The following is a 22767-nucleotide window of genomic DNA, read 5'->3' as shown; positions in this document are numbered from 1 at the left end:
TTGGATTACATATTATTCTGTGTTGCAGTAAGTAATAAATAATACTATATAAAAATTAATTTGATAATGTTATTTCTAACCTAAAATATGAGTGCATATTATTCAGATTAGTATTGAAATATGTAGCTGTAATAGGGGGCCCGGTAAAATTTTTGCACACAGGCCCGTGAGTCTGTTGTTACGCCACTGTATGAAGTTAATTAAAACTCTATCAACAACAATCTAACAAATAATGAAATTCAAATTATATTACCATAGAAACGCGGATTTGATTGATTTTTAGGATTATATTTGCAGGTTTCTTTCTAGTTTTCTCTAAAACGATATGGAAATTTGGAAAAATATAACCGAGATTAGCCATTTTAGAACAAGCAGAATTTTTTTTATGGAGAATACTTTTTCTCCAAATGTCAATAATATTTTTTTTTCTTTTGTAAAGACAATCCGGGGACATACTGTATGTTAGTATATGACATAAACCAGGATTGATTGACTATTCTAGTATTCCAGTATTCTATTATTTTCGATCACTTCCTGTTTCACCGGAAATGACTAGAAGGAACATAAAGATTACACCCCTTTCCCGTTCAAAATATTCTAATAAAGTTGCGATGAGTTTTTTACGACTATTAAACTATCTTGTACACTTCGCCCTAAAAGATGTTCTAAAAAGAACAATGTTGGACTCCCAGGGCTGCTGCAGGGCTAAACATTTTTAAGCTTAAAGTTTCACAACACTATTTATTTAACCTAAAAACTCGTAATATAAAACTAAAATGTCAAAACGAATGACAATGTCAGGAAATAAATAAATAAATGTGGCAAATTGACCTTTTTACAGCAGAGCTACCATCTGAATCCCCAGCGGGAAATTTAAATTCCAGTTAGTCAGCACGGCGCCGAATATGTCCATGGTTGGCAATAATGAATTTAAAAATCGCGCCCTTGATTACGTAACTAAAAGTTTAATTGATATCAAATATAGTTTATATAGTAAACGCCACGAATGTTTGGGAGTGATTCGTCGCTTGATGAAGTTAGAATCGACACGCGCGCTATCATTTTTACATTGAAAACGTAAATTTTTACCGCAGACGTAGGTTTTTAATGGCCCGGTCTAATCATCTGCCTGCGCTCCTCCTACTTATTCTAAAATGTTAGCGTGATTGACAAAGACGATACTATATCGCGTTTCTTTGATTGATTCGTTTTTGTGCAGTCAGTCCATTGGTGTGCTTGCAGTGCGATCAATGGGACATTCCATTTCATATTTATAACCAAATATATGTTTTGACAAGACTTTGACAGTTAAAACAACAAATTAAAACAGATTATATGTTGATTATTATATGACTTGAAACACCACGGCACTGGAATTAAGTATTATGTGACCTTGAACAGATTAGTTCACATGGTAGCGACCGATGAATCACTCCCAAACATTCGTGGCGTTTACTATAATTATGTTGATAATTAGTTTTAGTATTGAAATTATAATGAATACGCTCCAAAAGACTAGGTATCCAAAATGTCGTAGTTTGTGTGTGGTGTATAGGCAGCAAATAGAGAACTACGAAGTTCGACATATCTGAATCCTCAGAAAATACATTTGTGTCCACTACCTACGCATTTTCTTCAACCAAAACGATACAATACACCGATATTGGCTGCCGAAATCGAGAAAAACAATGCTGATTGTTACTATTTCAGACACAGATTGGTAGCCCAATCTATCTTCTCGTTGCCATAGAGACGTTCAATTATTAGTTAAATGTCAAGCATATTTCGCGCATTTCTCGTTACAAATATCGGACATTAAATTCATCACGCCGATTTTTGATAACGGAAACGGTGGTGAAACCGTAAACAAAATAATTGATGCGGCAAATGTTTCATTATTAAATTCGTAACTGTAAATTCGTCAAGGGAATGCAAAATATGTATTGGAAAATGTGTATTTGTACGATTTTGAAATAAAAAAAGTTATCTTCATAAAATATTTTGTAGTTGTTTGTTTATTAAACAATCAATAAGGTTTTTTTAAGTAAGAAGGGATATATCAAGAAACTTAAGCAGCCCCGGATCTACAATTTTTTTGAACCGGGGCAAAAAATTGATAGTAGCGCCCCCTTTCTCCAGCGTTTGCATTAAATTAATTTAAAACACTTTCAAATATCTAGATATAGGTAGGCATTTTTCGTAAACGGGACAGAATGAACCCTTAAGCTTCATTCAGAACATCCGAATTAGTGGAATAAATTAGTGGTTTTAATTAGCGTAGAAGTTTGTTTCTGTAATTTCAATGTGAGCATTCAGAACGTCTAAATTAGTGGTAGTCATTTTCAATTAGTAGAAAAAGTAAACAAACTTTTGACTTTTTCACTAATTATACTTCAAATTTTGCGGGAAATGTCATTTTGGCCATCGATCCGTCAAGAGAAATCGTGGTCAGAAATCAAAAGTTTATTGTTTTATAAGCTAAATATTTGGCTTTCTTTATGGATACAACTGAATACCGCAAGCTGTTGCTAGGATATTCTATTAATTTTAATTGTGTTTTTTAAACATTGTGAATGACCTTAAATTAAAAAGAAGAAAAATAATTATTGAAACCGCTAATTTATTCCATTAATTGCGAGATTCTGAATGAAACTTTAGAATGTGTTCAAAAACTAACTGAGCGTTTTAAAATTAAATGAATACTTGATAGAAGAACGTAAAGTGCATACTAGGCGCTTTGTGTAGCAATTTTTTTGATTTTCAACCTTATTATATTATGATTTTGGCGCCCCTTGACACTGGCACCCGGGGCAGGTGCCCCCGTTTGCCCCCCCTTAGATCCGGGGCTGAACTTAAGTGGAGCGCGATGGGGGAGTAATATGGTTGGACTTAAATTCCGATTCGTCAGTGCCGTTCTCATTTTTTGTTTAAAACGTATAAAAATATAATGTAAGGTAGTGTTTATAATTTGTGGATTTTATTATACAGGGTGCATCTGAAAAGTGGCTCACCCCTATATCTTTTTTATTTTTTCAGATAAAAAAAACGAGATTTGATATATTAGTATATGACATAAATTAAGATTGATTGTATTCAATTGTTTTTGGTCACTTCCTGTTCCACCGGAAATGGCTGCAACTTTTAGGGTATATTCCATTGCTTACCTTGGTTATGGTTTTATGTTCCGTTTCTATCGGTTTCCTGAAAGTTTTCTTATTACGGAACACGGTTCCTGAAAAATTCGGTTATAACTGTCACCAAACTAACCAGCGCGAGAAGGCTGGTTTTTCTGGTTTTGTTTGCCAATCAATGTCATTTATGTGACAGAAATCAAGCAAATATTGGAAGTTCGAGTGAAATTCTCATTTAATTTCTAAAATTTTTAATAATATTTTGTATTTACATCCAAAAGCAATGGAGGTAGGCGGTAAAGGTAAATAAATTTTATTAACTAAATAGAATGACTTTTTAGGACCATTTAAACTTATCATGCAGCCATTGTTTCTTAAAGTCAGGAACATTTAAAGAAAACATGAAAAACAAGACAACAAGTAATCGCGAATGTTTTGTAAGCTATAAAAATATAAATATTGATTAGATTTGTTTATTTATTATTGATCTGTTTTAATATTCGACCTGCAAATCTTCACTTGAGCTGTCTAACGAGTTTAACAGTTTATTAATGTGCTTTTCAATATTAAACTCCATTGGAAAGAAGAAGCAAACGTAAAAGCAGAGAATAGGTACATTAAAAATGCATAAAAGATAAATTTTATAATAGAGGTATTGAAATTTAGAAAACGTCAACATTTGACGTTTCCAATATTTTACTAAACCGTTCCGTATCAAACCGATGTTTTTCAGGAACCGCTCTTTACCGTAGTTTACTGGTCTGGTTCGCCTGGTTTTGCAACGGAATACAGCCTAAATTTTTAAATGGCACTTCAGTATATTTCTACTAAATTGAATCGAAAATGATACTATGAATGGAATGACATATCATATGTCAACTTTTGACATTTTCGCATATGGCTTATTTGAAATTGTAACATGCGGTTCATAACAATAATTTGACTTGATATACCAAGTGTGTGGTACCAAATTATTCGTAAAAATATTCCTTTTCCAAATATGCAAATGAGCCACCTTGTTCCAACTGAAAAATTCGAGATATGATTAAAAATACGCTTTGTGCATCTCTTAACCGGCCAGGACAAGACACGAAAAACATTAGACAATCAAATATATTTTTTTGTCACTCCTGAATTAAAAATTAGTATTTTTAACACATCCATGGCACTCTAAATTGAAATCTAAAATACGATTTTTCTTTAAACGAAAATGTCAAAAGTTGACATATATGATATGTCAGTCTATTCAGAGTATCATTTTCTACCGAATAAAGTAGAAATATACCGAGGGTACCATTTAAAAATCAAAAGTTGAAGTCATTTCCGGCAAAACAGGAAAGGACCAAAAATAATTGAATACGTCAGTCCATCCTAATTTATGTCATATACTAACACACCAAATCTCGTTTTTCAACTAAAAAAAAATAAAAAAGTTTCAACCAAAATAATGTCAAAAAATGATTTAAATCACCTCATTTCAATCATTAATGGACGCATCTAAGTAATTATAGTATTTTACACATTCCTTAGTATTTTATTCAATGTCTGGACCGGTCCAAGGTTTCCAGATCCTGAAAATCGATAGTCGACTTTGCCGCTTCCCAGGACCCATTTAATACCTGCCGATGTAAGTTGCGGATTTCCTTTCCAGAAGACTGTTTTCTAATGATTTCCGTCGGTTCCCGGCTCGAGTGGAACATCTGTGTATATTGAGATCTTTTTTATAGTTACGAAGGTTCACGCCAGGGGTTTTTCTTGTTCGTTTCAACGATACGTTTCCGACAAAAAAAGTTATTTCTTTATGAATACAAGTAATCGAATTGGAGAAAATAAATATTCTACTGTGCGATTGTCAGGCAAAAAAAGTTTCGAATAATTTTTTAGTATCTGTCGAGAAATAAGTGACAATTTGAAAAAAAAAGAAAACTTCTTACTAACAGCTATTAAATTGAAGGATTTGGAGGATATGTTTTGAAAAAGTGTAGTTTGAAATGTGGAAAATGTAAAATAAATGTCCGTCTGTCTGTCTGAGGACTCCATTCGAGCACCTCTATCCACGTGTCGAGTTTGGTTCCAATCGACCCATAATTAAGAGAAAAATACTAATGATTTCGTCCATTTAGAGGCATCGGTTCGAAACGTCGAGCGCGTCATCCTGTAGCCCGTCCCCAATTATGCCGAAATCGACCCACATTTTTCTTCAATATTAAATCCGTAGTCCCACACTGATGAAGATGTAAACGAAACATCGTATCCATCTTTGAAGGGTGGGACCGTGTGCACCGTCGCTCACATAGCCTAAACACCAAATTTAGGCTGCATTCCGTTGCAAAACCAAGCGAACCAAACCGGTAAACTACGGTAAAGAGCTGTTCCTGAAAAGCATCGGTTTGATACGGAACGGTTTGGTAAAATACTGGAAATGTCAAATGTTGACGTTTTCTAAATTTCAATACCTTTATTATAAAATTTATCTTTTATGCATTTTAAATATAGGTACCTATTCTCTGATTTTACGTTTGCTTCTTCTTTTCAATGGAGTTTAATATTGAAAAGTACTTTATTAATAAACTGTTAAACTCGTTAGACAGCTCAAATGAAGATTTGCAGGTCCAGTATTAAAACAGATCAATTATAAATAAACATATTTAATCAATATTTATATTTTTATAGCTTACAAACATTCACGATTACTTGTTGTCTTGCTTTTTATGTTTACTTTAAATGTTCCTGACTTTAAGAAACAATGGCTGCATGATAAGTTTAAATGGTCCTAAAAAGTAATTCTATTTAGTTAATGAAATTTATTTACCTTTACTGCCTACTTCCATTGCTTTTGGATGTAAATACAAAATATTATTACAAATTTTAGAAATTAAATGAGTATTTCACTCGGACTTCCAATATTTGCTTGATTTCTGTCACATAAATGACATTTATTGACAAACAAAACCAGAAAAACCAGCCTTCTGGCGCTGGTTAGTTTGGTGACAGTTCTAACCGAATTTTTCAGGAACCGTGTTCCGTAATCAGAAAACTTTCAGGAAACTGATAGAAAGGGAACATAAAAACATAACCAAGGTAAGCAACGGAATACACCCTTAAGATTGATTTTCATGCATCCGCTATACGTTGATACGATGGTCCGACGGTGCTCTGATTGGTCATAGCGTTTTCGCGCCACTTTCCATCCGTAAATATTTTACTTCAGCCCGTCAACGGACTCATTCATACAATAACGGACGTTTTGACACTTTTTTGACAAATTTAATCTAACCTTAATAAAAATATAAGTAAAATAGCAAAATCGTTATGGAAACAAAAATACAAGATGCAATAAATTTAAAAACTGCGTTATTTTCTAACCAATCAAAGTCTTTAAATTCTACCAATAAAATTTATATCGTATCAACGTATCGTCGGACAACGGATGCATGAAAATCAAGCTTTCGTCGCGATCGGACAACATCAAATTTTGACGTTTCTTACGTCAAAACTAACTGTCACAGGTGTCGTACATAGTTAAGTTGGATCTCTATTTTTTTGTTATTTTGGGTTTCATAGTGCACGAAACATCGTCAAAATATTATGAACCTAACCTAACCAGACTAACTACTTTTCAGATATGCCGTTTATTATCACAGTTAGTTAAGAAAAAAAAAATATCATATTAACATCGCATAATGCTTGAAATAAAATTTGTGTACTATATGCAGAATGTTATACTGCATCCAATTCTGTACAGCAAAAGGGGCTTGCAATTAAAAAAAAATCTTTCTTATCTTTTATTTTTTGGGCGATGCCCTGTATACAACAAAATATTTTTAAGATATGCACCTTTATAAACCATACAATATTTATAACATTTATATAAAACTTTCTTTCATACCATTGTCAACAACGACGATATTGGACTTGTATTGGACCACCCTATATGCTACAAATACCTACCCATATTTGTAGCTAAATAGAAAATATAATGGGTCATTTTAGTTTCAAATATAGATAAATGGATAATAGATAAATAAATTCTACATGCATCTGTAGATATTTAGTTAATTTATAATGCACTAGCGTGTACCAGCGACTTCGTTCGCGTCGAATTAATCATTTGTAATGGTGATGATAAAGCAAAGCAAGAATTTCCATTACATACAAACTGGATAAAATTTTCTCACATTTATGTCAGCATGAGAAACAACAATATGGCGATATTATTATATAACTTGGTCATATTTGAGGGGTAGTTTCATCTCGTTGGAATTTGACTTTCGAAAAATCCGTTTGCCAAAAATAAGCTTTTTACGTCAAGCAGTTTAAGCAGAATCGTGGTTAAGAAATTACCCAACTTTTTGGAACACGCTGTATGATTTTTTAAAAAAATTCAAAATATGTAAAAAAACAAATAAATTATGCTTGTCCAAGCGTTTTCCTGAAAGACTAACCCTTTTTTAAATAACAAATATTATAATATTTGACGGGCGTTTTCACCCTCTTGGAATTTGAGATTCAAGAAACCCCTCCTAATCGAACCTCTACACCCCACAGTCAATCCGTTTACCAAAAATCAGCTTTAAACGTCAAGCAGTTTAAGCAGAATCGTGATTACTCAATGGTCATATTTTATGAAACACCCTGTATAAATTTATAAAAAATCTTAAAATATGTAAAAAAACAAAATAAAATATACGTGTTTAAGCGTTTTTTTTGGAAACTTTACCGTTTTTTAAATAAAAAATATTCTAATATTTGAAGGGAGGTTTCACCCTCTTGGAACTGGAATTTCGAAAAATCCCTTCTTATCGAACCTCTACACCCTAGAATCAACCTGTATGCCAAAATTGAGCTTCTTACGTTGAGTTGTTTGAGCAGAATCGTGATTAATCAGTATGTCAGTCACTTAAGGATTTTATATATTAGTATAGATAAAATATTTGTCAATAACTATATTAATAATTATTATATATAATATTACATTCATATAAATAATTAGCTAATCATATAAATAATTAAAGTTTCCTATAATAATATATGTTTATCATACTATAGTATTCTATGATACATTATATAACCACGTTAAAAAGTTTTGGTTTTACCTCATCAGGTAATTACATTAGATGGCGATTGCTAGTTTCAAACTTAATTTTAACTAATGACAGTTTATATGTAATACAATAAAGGCTAAATATAGTTCAGCTCCATCAGTATATTAAATTAATCGTATTTGCTAATAAAGTGCCGTATGATCGAAAAAAAACGGCGTCAGCGTTGGCTATGAAATGAATATCGCTGTCATTTTATATGTAAATTTATATGGGAATTGTCATCGATCGTCATTTCCAGCCAACTGGACGCCGTTTTTTTTTCGATCAAACGGTAGAAAAAAAAATATATTGAAAATTTAATTAAGACTCTTACTTACTAATTTCTTAATTTTTGTGGCAGACACAAATAATGTCAATTTAAATGTCAAAGATGTCCTAATAAAATTGCGAAAGGCGAATCAAACCCATTATTTAAAAAAAAATCGAAAACTGCATACTATACCGGGTGCTTCTCAAAAGTGACTTACCCTTATATTTTTTTTTAATTTTTTTAGATAAAAAACCATATTTGGTATGTCAGTATATGACATAAATTAGGATTGATTGACGCATTCAATTGTTTTTGGTTACATCCTGTTTCACCGGAAATGACTACAACTTTTTATTTTTAAATGACACCCTGGGTATATTTCTACTTTATTCTACAGGGTGAGTTTCCTACGATGTTCTCTATGGGTATCTCGGAAACTACTGGAGATAGAGAGTCGGTTAAATGGGAAAAGAATTGCAGTTTTGTGGGGTCATAAATATTCGCCTTTCAAATTTTTGAAAAAGTTCATGGTTTACTAGATTATTTCGAAAAAAACAAATTTCGGCTATTTTAAAAATTGTCTCTAATTCCATTATAAGCTATTTTAGACAAAAAGTTTTCAGATAAAAGTTGTATATAATCACACCCTTAATGAGACCGTGTTCTCCGTTTTTTTTCTAAAGGCTGTCATTTTTGATATATGACACAAACATACGTTTTTTTTTAAATGGAAACCATAGTTGGCCATGACTTCATAAAAAGCGCCATTTTTTAAGCTTTTTATCGATATAAGCTATAATATGTTTTCTTCGAAAAATTACTGATTTATAGTCAATTCTTATCATTTTTAAACAATTTCACTTAGTTAGCCATGGAAACAAGTTTAATCGTCTTTGCTCTCATAAATGTGAAGTTGTCAAATCCAATCTTTGTAAATTAAAATAAACAAAAATTGTAAATATGAATTTTTCAAATGAAGAAAAACGTGTAGGATTATTGGTTCAACCTTTCTTGGCCATACATTTTCGAGGATACGTTGACCGGTGAATGTTACGTTTTTTAGAGAACGGTTTTCAAGACATGTTAGAAAAGTTAAATTTAGTTATAGCCAATCTTATCTTTCTTGACTAATTTCACTTAGATTGCATGGTATTCTTATTCTGTTATGATTTATAACTTATAAAAAGTCAGAATATATTACTAAACGGTTCTTTACAATTTACATTACACAAACTAAAACTTAAATAATATCACTACATACACTTTAAGTTATTTTAGAAAATGTTCAAAAAATCCGCCATTGTTTTGAGTTGCATCTTTTTAAAACTGAATTACTACTTATTTTCATAGAAGGACCGGTCGACTTAATTAAACTTCGAGTGCCTCTCTTAATTCGTAAGTTCTTTTGTAAATCCTTATTGTTAACTATACCGTATAAACAAGTCTAAAATGGATAGGTCAGGTGATCGAGGAGGCCCATGCAATTAGTCCACATCTTCCTATCCCTGCGTTTGTATAATTATTGTATAAATAATTTTTAAAATCTCTTTCATTATGAAGTGTGGGGGGTGGTGTGTCATACTGAAAGTCATGTTGGAACCGCTCTATTGATGCGCGAGTATCTACACGCTTTTCTTCATTTGAAGAATTCATATTTACAATTTTTGTATATCATAATTTACAAAGTTTGGATATGAGAGCTTAACATATCTGAGAGCAACGACGATTGAACTTGTTTCCATGGCTAACTAAGTGAAATTGTTTAAAAAGAATTGGCTATATCTCAGTAATTTTTCGAAGAAAAGATATTATAGCTTATATCATGAAAAAGCTTAAAAAATGGCGCTTTGTATGAAGTCATGGCCAACTATGGTTTCCATTAAAAAAAACATATGTTTGTGTCATATATCAAAAATGAGAGGCTTTAGAAAAAAAATGGAGGACACGGTCTCATTAAGGATGTGATTATCTACAACTTTTATCTGAAAACTTTTTGTCTAAAATAGCTTATAACGGAATTATAGACAATTTTTTAAATAGCCGAAATTTGTTTTTTTCGAAATATTTAGTAAGCCATGAACTTTTTCAAAAATCTGAAAGGCGAATATTTATGACCCCACAAAACTGCAATTCTTTCCCCATTTAACCGACTCTCTATCTCCAGTAGATTTCGATATACCCATAGAGAACATCGTAGGAAACTCACCCTGTATAGAAAATGACGCTCTGAATAAAATGACATATCATATGTCAACTTTTGATATTTTCGAATATGGTTTATTCGAAATTGTAACATGCGGTTATAACGATATTTTGACTCGAAATACCAAGTGTGCGATACCAAATTATTCGTAAAAAATGCTTTTTTCAAATATGCTAATGAGCCACCCTTGTTCCATTTGAAAAAATTGAGATATGATTATAATTACGACTTGAGCATTTTTTAACCGGCCTGGACAAGACACGAAAAACATTAGACGATCAAATCTATTTTTCCAAGGCTCCTTGATTGAAAATTAGTGTTTTTTTAACACAGTCATGGCATTCTAGATTGAAATTCAGAATACAATTTTTTAAGCGAAAATGTCAAAAAGTGACATATGATATCAGGCGTCTAAATGTAAAACCTTACAAGTCACAGCTTTTTGAAAATTGAGTTCTATAAATCATTTAATTTGTTATCCCAATAGAAACTCCCTAGACTACATTTTTATGTAAGATATTTTCAAGACCAGATAAATTCAGTGCTTTAGGTTTATTATTCTTTTTTATATTCATAATATTTTAAATCATTTTTTGTATATTATGTAAAATTTATTTCAATGGACATGTCGGGTTTTGCATTTAGACGCCTGAATACCCAGAGTGCCATTTAAAAATCAATGGTTGTAGTCATTTCCGGTGACACAGCAAGTGACTAAAAACAATTGAATACGTCAATAAATCCTAATTTATGTCATATACTAACATACCAAATCTCGTTTTTTTGTCTAAAAAAATAAAAAAAAATATTGGTGTGACCCACTTTCAAGACGCACCCGGTATAGGGCGATTCACAGCCATGGCACATTCGATATTTATGGAGAACCGGTGATTTTTGGATTTTTGTATAAAGGCACCTGTTCCATATGTCTAAATTATTTTCAGCATTACAGCGTTTCATACTAAAAGTGGTAGCATCTTTGTTATTTTAAACGTAACACCCGGTATATTATTTTATTTTTCGAAACTACTTCCATATCACAATATTTTTCTATTATACTAACCTATGCCAATCTCTAATAATTTTCGAGAAAAGAATGATCTATAGATAACTTGATCTAGAATAAGCATTGGTTAGGTCATAAATTCGGCATATGAAAACAAAAATTTGGTTTATAGGTAAAAAATAGCATAAAAAATCGCATTTAATGCATATTTTCTGCGAGCCCTGTAGTATTCTTACTTGTTTGGAATTGCTGCTATCCAAGCTGCTCTGGCTGGAAGCGCTCGGAGTGCGACAGAGCAAGGGTTGTCCTCCAGGGTACGACTTGGATTGGTGCTGGAGCGGGTGGCCTCCCACAGAGCTGGAACACAGTTCGAGAGGCGTTTTCATGATTTCAGCTGTCATGGACTGGGCTGATGTGTGCTGTGGCGGCTGTACATTACGTTGTTCCTTTGATACGTTAAAATCCTAAAAGAACATGTGTATTCAAAGAATGTGTTTAAGTTGCAGTGATAATGGTGTTTATGACGGGTCTTTAGTGGTTTTGTTTATTAAAAATTTTAAAATAATTTTAACTATCTTCCTAAAAAATGTTATAAAGGGTACGGCAATAGTGCGTCGGGCATCTGTAGCTCCTAGAATAAAAAACTTGAGAGTTTTGTTTAAGTGCAAACATAAAGTATGTTCCAAGATGTATTTCAGGAAAATATTTTAACTGCTATAGGGCGGCTCAAAAAAGTGTGAGTGGACCTGGATGATTTTTTTTAAATGGAACACCTTGTATATTTTTGAATTTTTGGCTTCCTTTCAAATCACTTTACATAACCCTAAGATATGAATAAATATATTCCGATAGTTTCAGAGATATTAAAAAATAAATCAAAAATATATATTTTTCAGCCCTTCTTAAAAAAATTATTAAAAATACAAGAATTGTTCTAAAATCAAAACTATATTAGGTATTTACTTTAGATGATCTGTTCTTACTTTGCTATAAATATGGTAATCGTAAATCGTACAGGATGTTCAATATTCTAGGCCAAACTTTCTAAAATATCAAATAATTTTTCTTGGTTTTTTTTAAATGGAACACCCTGTATTTTATTTTTTCAATAGACATAAATAATTAGAAAATGAACATTTTTTGTATTTAGAGTATTTCAAAATTTTTAACGGTTTCACAGATATTTGCGGTTTTATATTTCATATTGCATTTTCCACAGTAAATTTTTATCAAAGCCACCCCAATGATTCTTCTCTCGTATTTTACCATTGAAAGCGCAATATGAAATAATACTGCGTGTATCTGCGAAACCGTTAAAAATTTTGAAATACTCTAAATACAAAAAATGTTCATCTTTTAACTCTCCATCTAATAAAAAAATATTATACAGGGTGTTGCATTTAAAAAACAAAGAAAAAATATTTTATATTTTAGAAAGTTTGGCGTAGAATATTGAACATCCTGTATGATTTACGATTACCATATTTATAGCAAAATAAGAACAGACCATCTAAAGTAAATACCTAATATAGTTTTGATTTCAGAAGAGTTCTTGTATTTTTAGTATTTTTTTTAAGAAGGGCTGAAAAATATATATTTTTGATTTATTTTTTAATATCTCTGAAATTATAGAAATATATTTATTCATATCTTAGGGTTATGTAAAGTAATCTAAAAGGAAGATAAAAGTGCAAGAATATACAGGGTGTTTCATTAAAAAAAATTATTCAGGTCCACTCATACTTTTTTGGGCCACCCTATAGAAGTTAAAATATTTTCCTGAAATACATCCTGGTACATACTTTAGGTTTGCACTTAAACAAAATTCTCAAGTTTTTTATTCTAGTAGCTACCTATGCCCGACGCACTATTGCCGGACCCTGTATAAACGTAGATAGTGTCTATATCTAGCCATACTGCTTCGAAATTACACCCAAAGTATTCTTTCAACACCGCAAAGTATAAACACGGAGACGTATACTAAGGTGGGTGGACCATGAAAGGTCAATGTAACAAATAATAGTATATTACATACCGAGGAAGGAAATGTTTCATTACTGTCGATAGATTAACTAAATCTCGAGACAATAATGAAAACTTTCCTCCGAGGTTTGTATACTATTTTATTTACAACCACATCATTAATTAAAAAATAGGGACAGTATTTTATTTTGAAAAAAAAATAAATATGCGAAAATTTGTCGTTTTCTGTTTTGGCATTTCCATATCTATAGTTACCGGTACCAGTGGTTGTTATGGCGCAAACTTTCAACAGCAAAACAAACAACTAAGTGGCAGTTTTGAATTTCTCGTTCGATTTTTCGAATTTATATAACATAGAAAGCCAAAATGTTGTCGGAAAGTTCTGATATTGAAGACTACTTTAATACTGGTACTCCACCAGAACTTACAGAAGCTGCAAAAAGAGCAGAAGCCAGTTTACTTCCAGAGAAAAGTAGGGGGCGATATGAAATAGCATTAAAAGTATTCGCAAAATGGTGAGCCGAAAGAAATGCTAAGAATATTGCTTCGGAGACAGTCTTGATGGCATATTTTAGCGACATGGCAAAAAAAGCCATCTACTCTTTGGGCTACGTACAGTGTGATACGGGAAATGCTAGAATTAAGGGAAAAGACTGACATCAAAATATCTCAAACCCGTCGCTTTTTTAAAAGGCCAGAATGTAGGCTTTAAGCCAAAGAAGTCTAGCATTTTTACGTTTAACAAATAAATGTATTAAAATTTTCAATTATTATTGTTAATCTTCTTGTTTATTTTTGTTGATGTTAGATAAGTATTTAATAAAGATATTACAAGAATATTTTGCTTATTTAATTAAATGAGTCGAGAAATAAGAAAAACCGAGTGAGGGAAATGGGGGAAGAGGGAAGAAATGTAGATAATTTGACACTTTCAAATTTTTTTAAAGACAGTAATGTCAGTATTACATATTGTGGTTGTAAATAAACAGTTTTTATCAGTTTATTTACTGGATAAATGAAATAAACAAATTATTAATTAACACATTTTTTTATTCTAGATGTAGTCACTATTTATTAAATTTAACTTTTATTAAGCTCTTCCAAGTGGCTTTGCAAGGAACATGGTCCCATACAAGGCCAATATTATAAATCAGTCGTTTAACTTAAAACTAGAGTTGCAATAATCAAAATATCCGCTTTTACTAAAACTACATAAAAAGCTTTTTCATTTAAATGAAAAATTAAATGCTTAACATATTATAATCTTCTTTTAAAAACTCAACGAACATTCCTTGAATACAATCGTATAACTAAGAATATACAGGGTTGTTCACCACATACGACACGGGGTATTGTAGGTAAACGATTAGATTTTTACAAATTGTAAGTTTTGGGTTCGTTGAAGGACTATTAGAGCTACAATTTAAAAATAATTTTACAAGATACAGAGTGGCTCAAATAAGTAAAAAACATAATAATTTTATTTTTTAAAATAGAACACCCTGTATATTATTGTATTTTTAGATTCTACGACTGAAATAAAAGTAAATTTAATTAAGTTTTATTGTACTTAAACCTTACCGTTTTTGAAATATTTTCAATTTTGTGAAATTGCAGTAAAAAAATTAAGGCTTGATTTCTCCAGGGGTATTAAAGGTTTTCATATTAAATATTTACTGAAGATTATTTATTGATCAGATATTATGTTGCAATAATAAAAATTATATTACCTTATACAGAGTGTTCAAAAATTTATGTTAAATAATTACTAGCTTTCAATGGCAATAACTTGTTTAAATTAAATGGAACACCCTGTATATTATACGAGAATCAGATGCACAATTTAATTGTCTATAACATTGTATTATACCATTTTCTATCTATTTCTTCAAGTTTTCGTAGAAAATGCATTTTCTTATTATTTAGATCTCGTTTATAGTGACATACATGGAATAAAAAAAAACAACGCTTTATTGTACAAAAAGCCAAAACACCTTCATCGACAAAGCATAACAAAAAAAGCACAAAAACAAATATACAAATAATACAAAAAATGTCATACAATACAAATCAATTCAAAAAAAAAATTACGTCATAAAATTACAAATAAAACATATATGGACATTGCAGAACACAGGCGTATCTAGAAAATTTTACAAAAGGAAAGCTGTAAATGGATAAAATCATGTTATAATAACATAAAATCAAGAGTTATAAAATATTAAATACTAGACCTTTAACCAGTGTGTGAGATGATCAAAATATTAAAATTAAAATTCTAAATTGTTCATGATTAAACATCAACAAAAAAGTCGTTTACCGCATATAGGGCTCTCTCCAGTAAGTATGATTTCAGAGCTTTGCGAAATGCGGGAAAGAATGAAAGTGACTTGATATTCGAAGGCAAATGATTGTACATTTTCTTGGCATTGTACAGGGACATCATTTTAAGTGTCTCACTCGATTTATAATTTTCCTGTTTCGTATTTAAAGATAGTAGAAAGATTTTCTAATGTAGTTTTTCGCGAGGATGCCGATTCTCTACATCAAAATTTTTGAAAACGTCAATTTTGACAGATACGACGCCATCTTGATTTTTTTTAAATGGAAACCCCCACATATTTTAGCATGGTCCGGTAGACATATTTTAGCTAATTTCAAAAATATATAGTTTAGTATACTTTGCATTTACCGTTTTTTATATACAGGGGGTTGAAATCAAGAATTCCTCTAATTTTTATGTATTTGAATATGAATGCCATTCACTTACAACTGAGTGGCATTTGTATCCAAATGCATGAAATTTACGTAAATTGAGCTATCTTATGATAAATGACTAGCAGTTTAAAACTAAATTTTCATTTTTTTTATATAGAGGGTGGTCCGAACTGTATTCCGGAAACTTCGGCAGCATACTCTGCAGATAAAAATAAGTAAAAAAGTTCGTATAAATATATGTCCTACAATACTTAGTTTTGGAGATACAGGGTGTAGAAGTTTCATTTTTATTTCGATTTTTTCCAATTAATTTCTGAAGTAACGTCAATATTTGGCTGAAAATTCGTGTCTGGGAGTTTTTTGACATGAGAAACTTGATTTTGATGTCAATATGACTCTTATTTGTAGGGGGCGCCACCTACATGTGTTTTAACTGTTTTGAAAAGTAATAACTTTTCGCCCATACCTGTATAAAACTAACGAGTAAAAAAATATACATTTTCTTGACTTTTTACGTAAAAAATATATCTCGGTAAAAATCGCTTGGAGCAACCATTCTCAAGACATTTCGAATGGAAATAGTCAATACATGTCATTATTGACAAAAAAATAAACACGTTGAGTAGATAGATATTTGGCTGAAATACTAAATGTGGGAAATTTTAAATTTTTTAAATTAATTATAAATTTTTCTGCGAAAAAATGATGATAAAACAGTTTCTGTTGAACTTTTGGCAAAAAAACATTTCAAATTTATGATTTCAGACTAGTAACTATTTAGTCCACATGTTTAATATATGTCAATGATGACAGGTATTGATAATTTCGATTCCCAATATCTCGAGAACCATTACTCGTAACAATTTTTATCAACAGACCTTTTTTACGTAAAAATCGTTATAAATGAATAATTTTTCACTCAGTAGTTTTATAGTACGTATACTCAGTAGTACGGACGAAAAGTTATTACTCTTCAAAACAGTTAAAACACGTGTATGTGGCGCCCCCTAGAAATTGGATTTATATTGACATCAAAATCAAATTTCTCATATCAAAAATCTCCCAGACACCAATTTTCATCACAGTATTAACGTTACTTTACAAATTATTTGGAAAAAATCGAAATAAAAATGATACTTCTACACCCTGTATCTCCAAAACTAAGCATATTAGGACATTTATACGATTTTTTTTACTTATTTTTATCTGCAAAATATGCTGCCAAAGTTTCCGGAATCACCCCGTATGTAAAGAATATATTGAAGAAGAATCAAAGTATAAAAAAATAAAAAAAATTAAGCGTAGTAATTGTCAAATTTCACATTTTCAAGAATTTTAAAATACGAAAATTGTAAACTGGATGAGTCACTTAAAATAATTCTAAAGATTTCATTTTTAAATCCACTGTATATCGAAAACGGTAAGTGCAAAGTATACTAAACTATATATTTTTGAAATTAGCTAAAATATGTCTACCGGACCATGCTAAAATATGTGGGGATTTCTATTTAAAAAAAATCAAGATGGCGTCGTATCTGTCAAAATTGACGATTTAAAAAATTTTAATGTAGAAAATCGGCATCCTCGCGAAAAATTACATTAAAATATCTTTTTACTATCTTAAAATTGAAAAGAGGAAAATTTTAAATTGGGTGAGACACTTAAAATGATTCTGGAACAATTCATTTTTAAATCCACTGTATATCGAAAACGGTAAGTGCAAAGTATACTAAACTATATATTTTTGAAATTAGCTAAAATATGTCTACCGGACCATGCTAAAATATGTGGGGATTTCTATTTAAAAAAAAATCAAGATGGCGTCGTATCTGTCAAAATTGACGTTGTAAAAAATTTTAATGTAGAAAATCGGCATCCTCGCGAAAAATTACATTAAAATATCTTTTTACTATCTTAAAATAGAAAAGAGGAAAATTTTAAATTGGGTGAGACACTTAAAATGATTCTGGAACAATTCATTTTTAAATCCACTGTATATCGAAAACGGTAAGTGCAAAGTATACTAAACTATATATTTTTGAAATTAGCTAAAATATATCTACCGGACCATGCTAAAATATGTGAGGATTTCTATTTAAAAAAAATCAAGATGGCGTCGTATCTGTCAAAATTAACGATTTAAAAAAATTTAATGTAGAAAATCGGCATCCTCGCGAAAAATTACATTAATATATCTTTTTACTATCTTAAAATGGAAAAGAGGAAAATTTTAAATTGGGTGAGACACTTAAAATGATTCTGGAACAATTCATTTTTAAATCCACTGTATATCGAAAACGGTAAGTGCAAAGTATACCAAACTATATATTTTTGAAATTAGCTAAAATATGTCTACCGGACCATGCTAAAATATGTGGGGATTTCTATTTAAAAAAAATCAAGATGGCGTCGTATCTGTCAAAATTGACGTTGTAAAAAATTTTGGTGTAGAGAATCGGCATCCTCGCAAAAAATTACATTAGGAAATCTTTCTACTATCTTTAAATACCAAACAGGAAAATAATAAATCGAGTGAGACACTTAAAATGATGTCCCTGTACAGTATTGAGCCCTTAACTAGTTCTGAGCTCGGGGTTGGCAGATAAATATCGGGCTCCGCATTCCTAAGATTTTTTTAATGCAACATATCTGCAAAATATACAGGTGGTAAAAATAATAATATTGCAAGCCCATTTGTTTACGAAAAGAAACTATTTAAATCTTTGTACCAATTATTACTAATTATTAATATACTCCGCCTATTATTTCCGCCTAACAATTAGTTAATTACATACTAATTTTTTTGATTAATAAACTATTCTAAATAAATGTGGATTTGACTCAGAAATCAATACAATAATAAGAGCAATTATTATTAAACAACGTAAACAGTCAATTAATATAGTTTAAATACTGGGATAATATTAATTGGTGCTATTTAACAAATATTTAAACACTTTTTCTTATTTTTTAATGAAAAAAGCGAATTATATCGATAATATAATATTAGTATCTGGTACTCTTTAAAGATTTGTTACATTTTTAAAAATAATCTGAAATGTCAATATTCCATGGGTATAGTGATAAATGAGGTCTAAATTATAAGAAAATGCTACTTCTACGAAAACTTGAAGAGATAGGTAAAAAATAGTATAATACAATTTAATAGATAATTAAATTGTGCATCTGATTCTCGTAAAATATACAGGGTGTTCCATTTAAATTAAACAAGTTATTGCCCTTTAAAGCTAGTAATTATTTAATATAAAATTTTAGACACCCTGTATAAGGTAGTAGTTTGTTTATTATTGCAACATAATATCTGATCAATAAATAAACTTCAGTAATTATTTAGTATTAAAAACTTTGATATCCTTGGAGAAATGAAGCCTTAACATTTTTACTGCAATTTCATAAAATTGAAAATATTTCAAAAACGGTACGGTTTAAGTGTGATAAACCTTAATCAAATTTACCTTTATTTTAGTCGTAGAATCTAAAAATATAATAATAAGCAGGGTGTTCTATTTAAAAAAATACAACTATAATATTTTTTACTTATTTGGGACACTCTGTATCTTTTAAAAATATTTTTAAATTGTAACTATAATAGTATTTCAACGAACCCAAAACTTACAATTTGTAAAAATCTAATCGTTTAGCTACAATACTCCGTGTCGTATGTGGTGAACAACCCAGTATAAATGGGAATTATTTAAAAATTATAGTAATGAGTCGATAACAAATAAGTTTGGCAATGCGTTTTAGAGTGAAATTACAAAAAGAAAAAAATTACCTATAAAGGCCTTCTTATGGGTTTGTTCTTTGTAAGGCCAAAATGTTTCAAAGCCTTACAAAGAACATGGCATAACTATGACTTCTTAATAGTTGGCCTTCAAAGGACCATGGTCTTCCATGGTCCACCCACCTTATTACGTTACACAGTTTCTTTCTGGACATAGAGCCCTCATGCATTTTGTGCACAGAATAATGAAAAGAAGGTGTCAAGAAGGCCTGCTTTGGGACTACAACATACTAGGTTTGTTGACTAGGACCAAAAGCAAATGCATGGTTTTAATGTCAAAATTACGAAAAATGGTAGTGTCTTCTTCAAAAGCGAATATCTCCAACAAAAATAAAAATATTCAGATGAACCAAAAAACATACTAGCGAGAAATTATGTAACTCTACGACAAAATGATTTTTAAATTCCTTCCTCCTTAACATATTCCACAGGGTGTTTCAAACTTTCACAAAAATATCAACATTTTGTTTTCCATCGTATAACTGACAGACAAAACTTTGATTTTTAATTTAGAAAGAGATGGTAAAAGTCAAATAAATTAGCTACATATTGCTTAAAAAATCATCAAATTCGGCCCACTTGAACAAAACATATTAAACTTTAAAACACATCAAAATTTTAAGGTGTCCGTTTTTCGTGCCGGTGAGTGTTTAATCACTATGGTTCAGGCATTTTGCTATGGTGTGAGCACGCCTTAACTCCTTTGAATCAGCTCGACGATCAACAGTCGAGTTGGGGTCTCATTATATTTGGAAGTTGAGTTTGAAAGGATAGTGAGCGGAGTTTCGAATTACGTTTGGAAATAATTTGGTGGAAAGACGAGGCGAGCCGATGCAAAGTTTAATAGGAAACTCGGATTCAGTCAACTGAACTGAGTCCGTGAAGAAGTTCAAAGTTACGATTTATATCCACAGAGTTCAAGCGGTGTTTTGTTCAATTTACTCTCTATAAACATACCTACATAACATTTTTATCGGAAATATCTCAATGCTTAGTAAAATGGTAAATAAAGATATTCAATATGAAGTCTGAAAGTGAAACCGTACTTTGAAATATGGTTTATTTTTATCTATTTGACTATATACCGGGTGCGTCTCGAAAATGGTTCACCCATATAACTTTTTTATTTTTTCCGATAAAAAAACGATATTTGGTATGTTATTATATGACATAAATTAGGATTGATTGACGTATTGAATTGTTTTTGATCACATTCGCGGTCACGGGACGCGAGAATAAGGTCATATAAAGTGGCAGAAAAAGAACAAAGGATTTGACAAGGAGTAAAGCTACTAGTTTTCTTATACTATGGTATTATTAATCATATCTCAATTTTTTCAAATTAAACAAGGGTGGCTCATTAGCATATTTTGAAGAAGCATTTTTCTACGAATAATTTGGTACCACACACTTGGCACTTCTAGTTAAATTATCGTTATGAATCGCTTGTTACAATTTCAAATAAACCATATACGAAAATGTCAAACTTGACATATGATATGCCACTCTATTCAGACTGTCATTTTCTACCCACTAAAGTAGAAATATACCGAAGGTGCCATTTAAAAATCAAAAAATGTTGTCATTTCCGGTGAAACAGGAATTTACCAAAAACAATTGAATAGGTCAGTTAATCCTAATTTATGTCATATCAAATCTCGTTTTTTTTATCTGAAAAAATAAAAAAGTTATAGGGGTGAGCCACTTTTGAGACGCATCTGATATTTTTTGAAATAAAAGTAAATGTAAGCCAAAAACTATTTTTAGGCAAATTTATCATTTGAAATCAAAGTTTTTTATGGTGTTTATATGGAAACACCCATTTTTATGTACGCCAAGTGCACGCCAAACTTTGTATTAATGTATTTCAGATTTTTAAATAACTTGAAATTGGTATCCAAGAGAATTAGAAATATGTAAAATAAAGCTTTGGATTAACGCCAGCAGTGTTTACAAAAAATAACTATTTTATTTTGTAGATTTCCTTGCAGTGCAAGTGGCGAAATACCCTTAGAACTTCTATGGGGAGATGTAAAATAAAATATAAATATCTCTAAAATCCATAGAATATATTTTTCACCCGCTAGAACGTGAGTAAATTCTTATAAATTTTCAAACAACCCCAATCTTCAAAAAATATTAATTTAAAATTTGTAGACATAAAATACCTAACTGACATGTAATAAATTCCTATAAGTAAATCAATAAAAAATATTTTTTATTATTTTATTAAAATACTACATAAACCTAAAATGTATCTTTTTAAAATTTGTTGTCCTTGTAGCAATTTTATAGATTAAAAATAAAATAGATTATATTAGATTAAACGTTATAGTAAGCGTAATCTTCAGAATATTATTAAATTAATAAATTTATTTTCCAGTTATTTAAGATTACAAATTTTTATGATTATATAGAACGTGAGTAAATTGTTATAAACTTTAAAACAACCCCAATCTTCAAAAAATATTAATTTAAAATTTGTAGACATAAAATACCTAACTGACATGTAACAAATTCTTATAAGTAAATCAATAAAAAATATTTTTATTATTTTATTAAAATA

General features: G+C 30.5%; 1 protein-coding gene across 1 annotated transcript in view; it reads right to left on the bottom strand.

The window, feature by feature from the left end:
• The window catches only part of LOC115874648 (synaptotagmin-1), a 141058-nt gene that overhangs the window by 35322 nt on the left and 82969 nt on the right, over window positions 1–22767 (bottom strand). Inside the window, exon 3 of the mRNA XM_030889859.1 lies at window positions 11932–12159. Coding sequence (XP_030745719.1) covers window positions 11932–12159 — 228 coding nt within the window. The remainder of the gene's footprint in view (window positions 1–11931; window positions 12160–22767) is intronic.

Source organism: Sitophilus oryzae, unplaced genomic scaffold, assembly GCF_002938485.1.
Source record: "Sitophilus oryzae breed Bouriz unplaced genomic scaffold, Soryzae_2.0 scaffold_1297_pilon_pilon, whole genome shotgun sequence".
NCBI classification, from domain to species: Eukaryota; Metazoa; Arthropoda; class Insecta; order Coleoptera; family Curculionidae; genus Sitophilus; species Sitophilus oryzae.
This window is presented reverse-complemented; position numbering and strand designations above follow the sequence as displayed.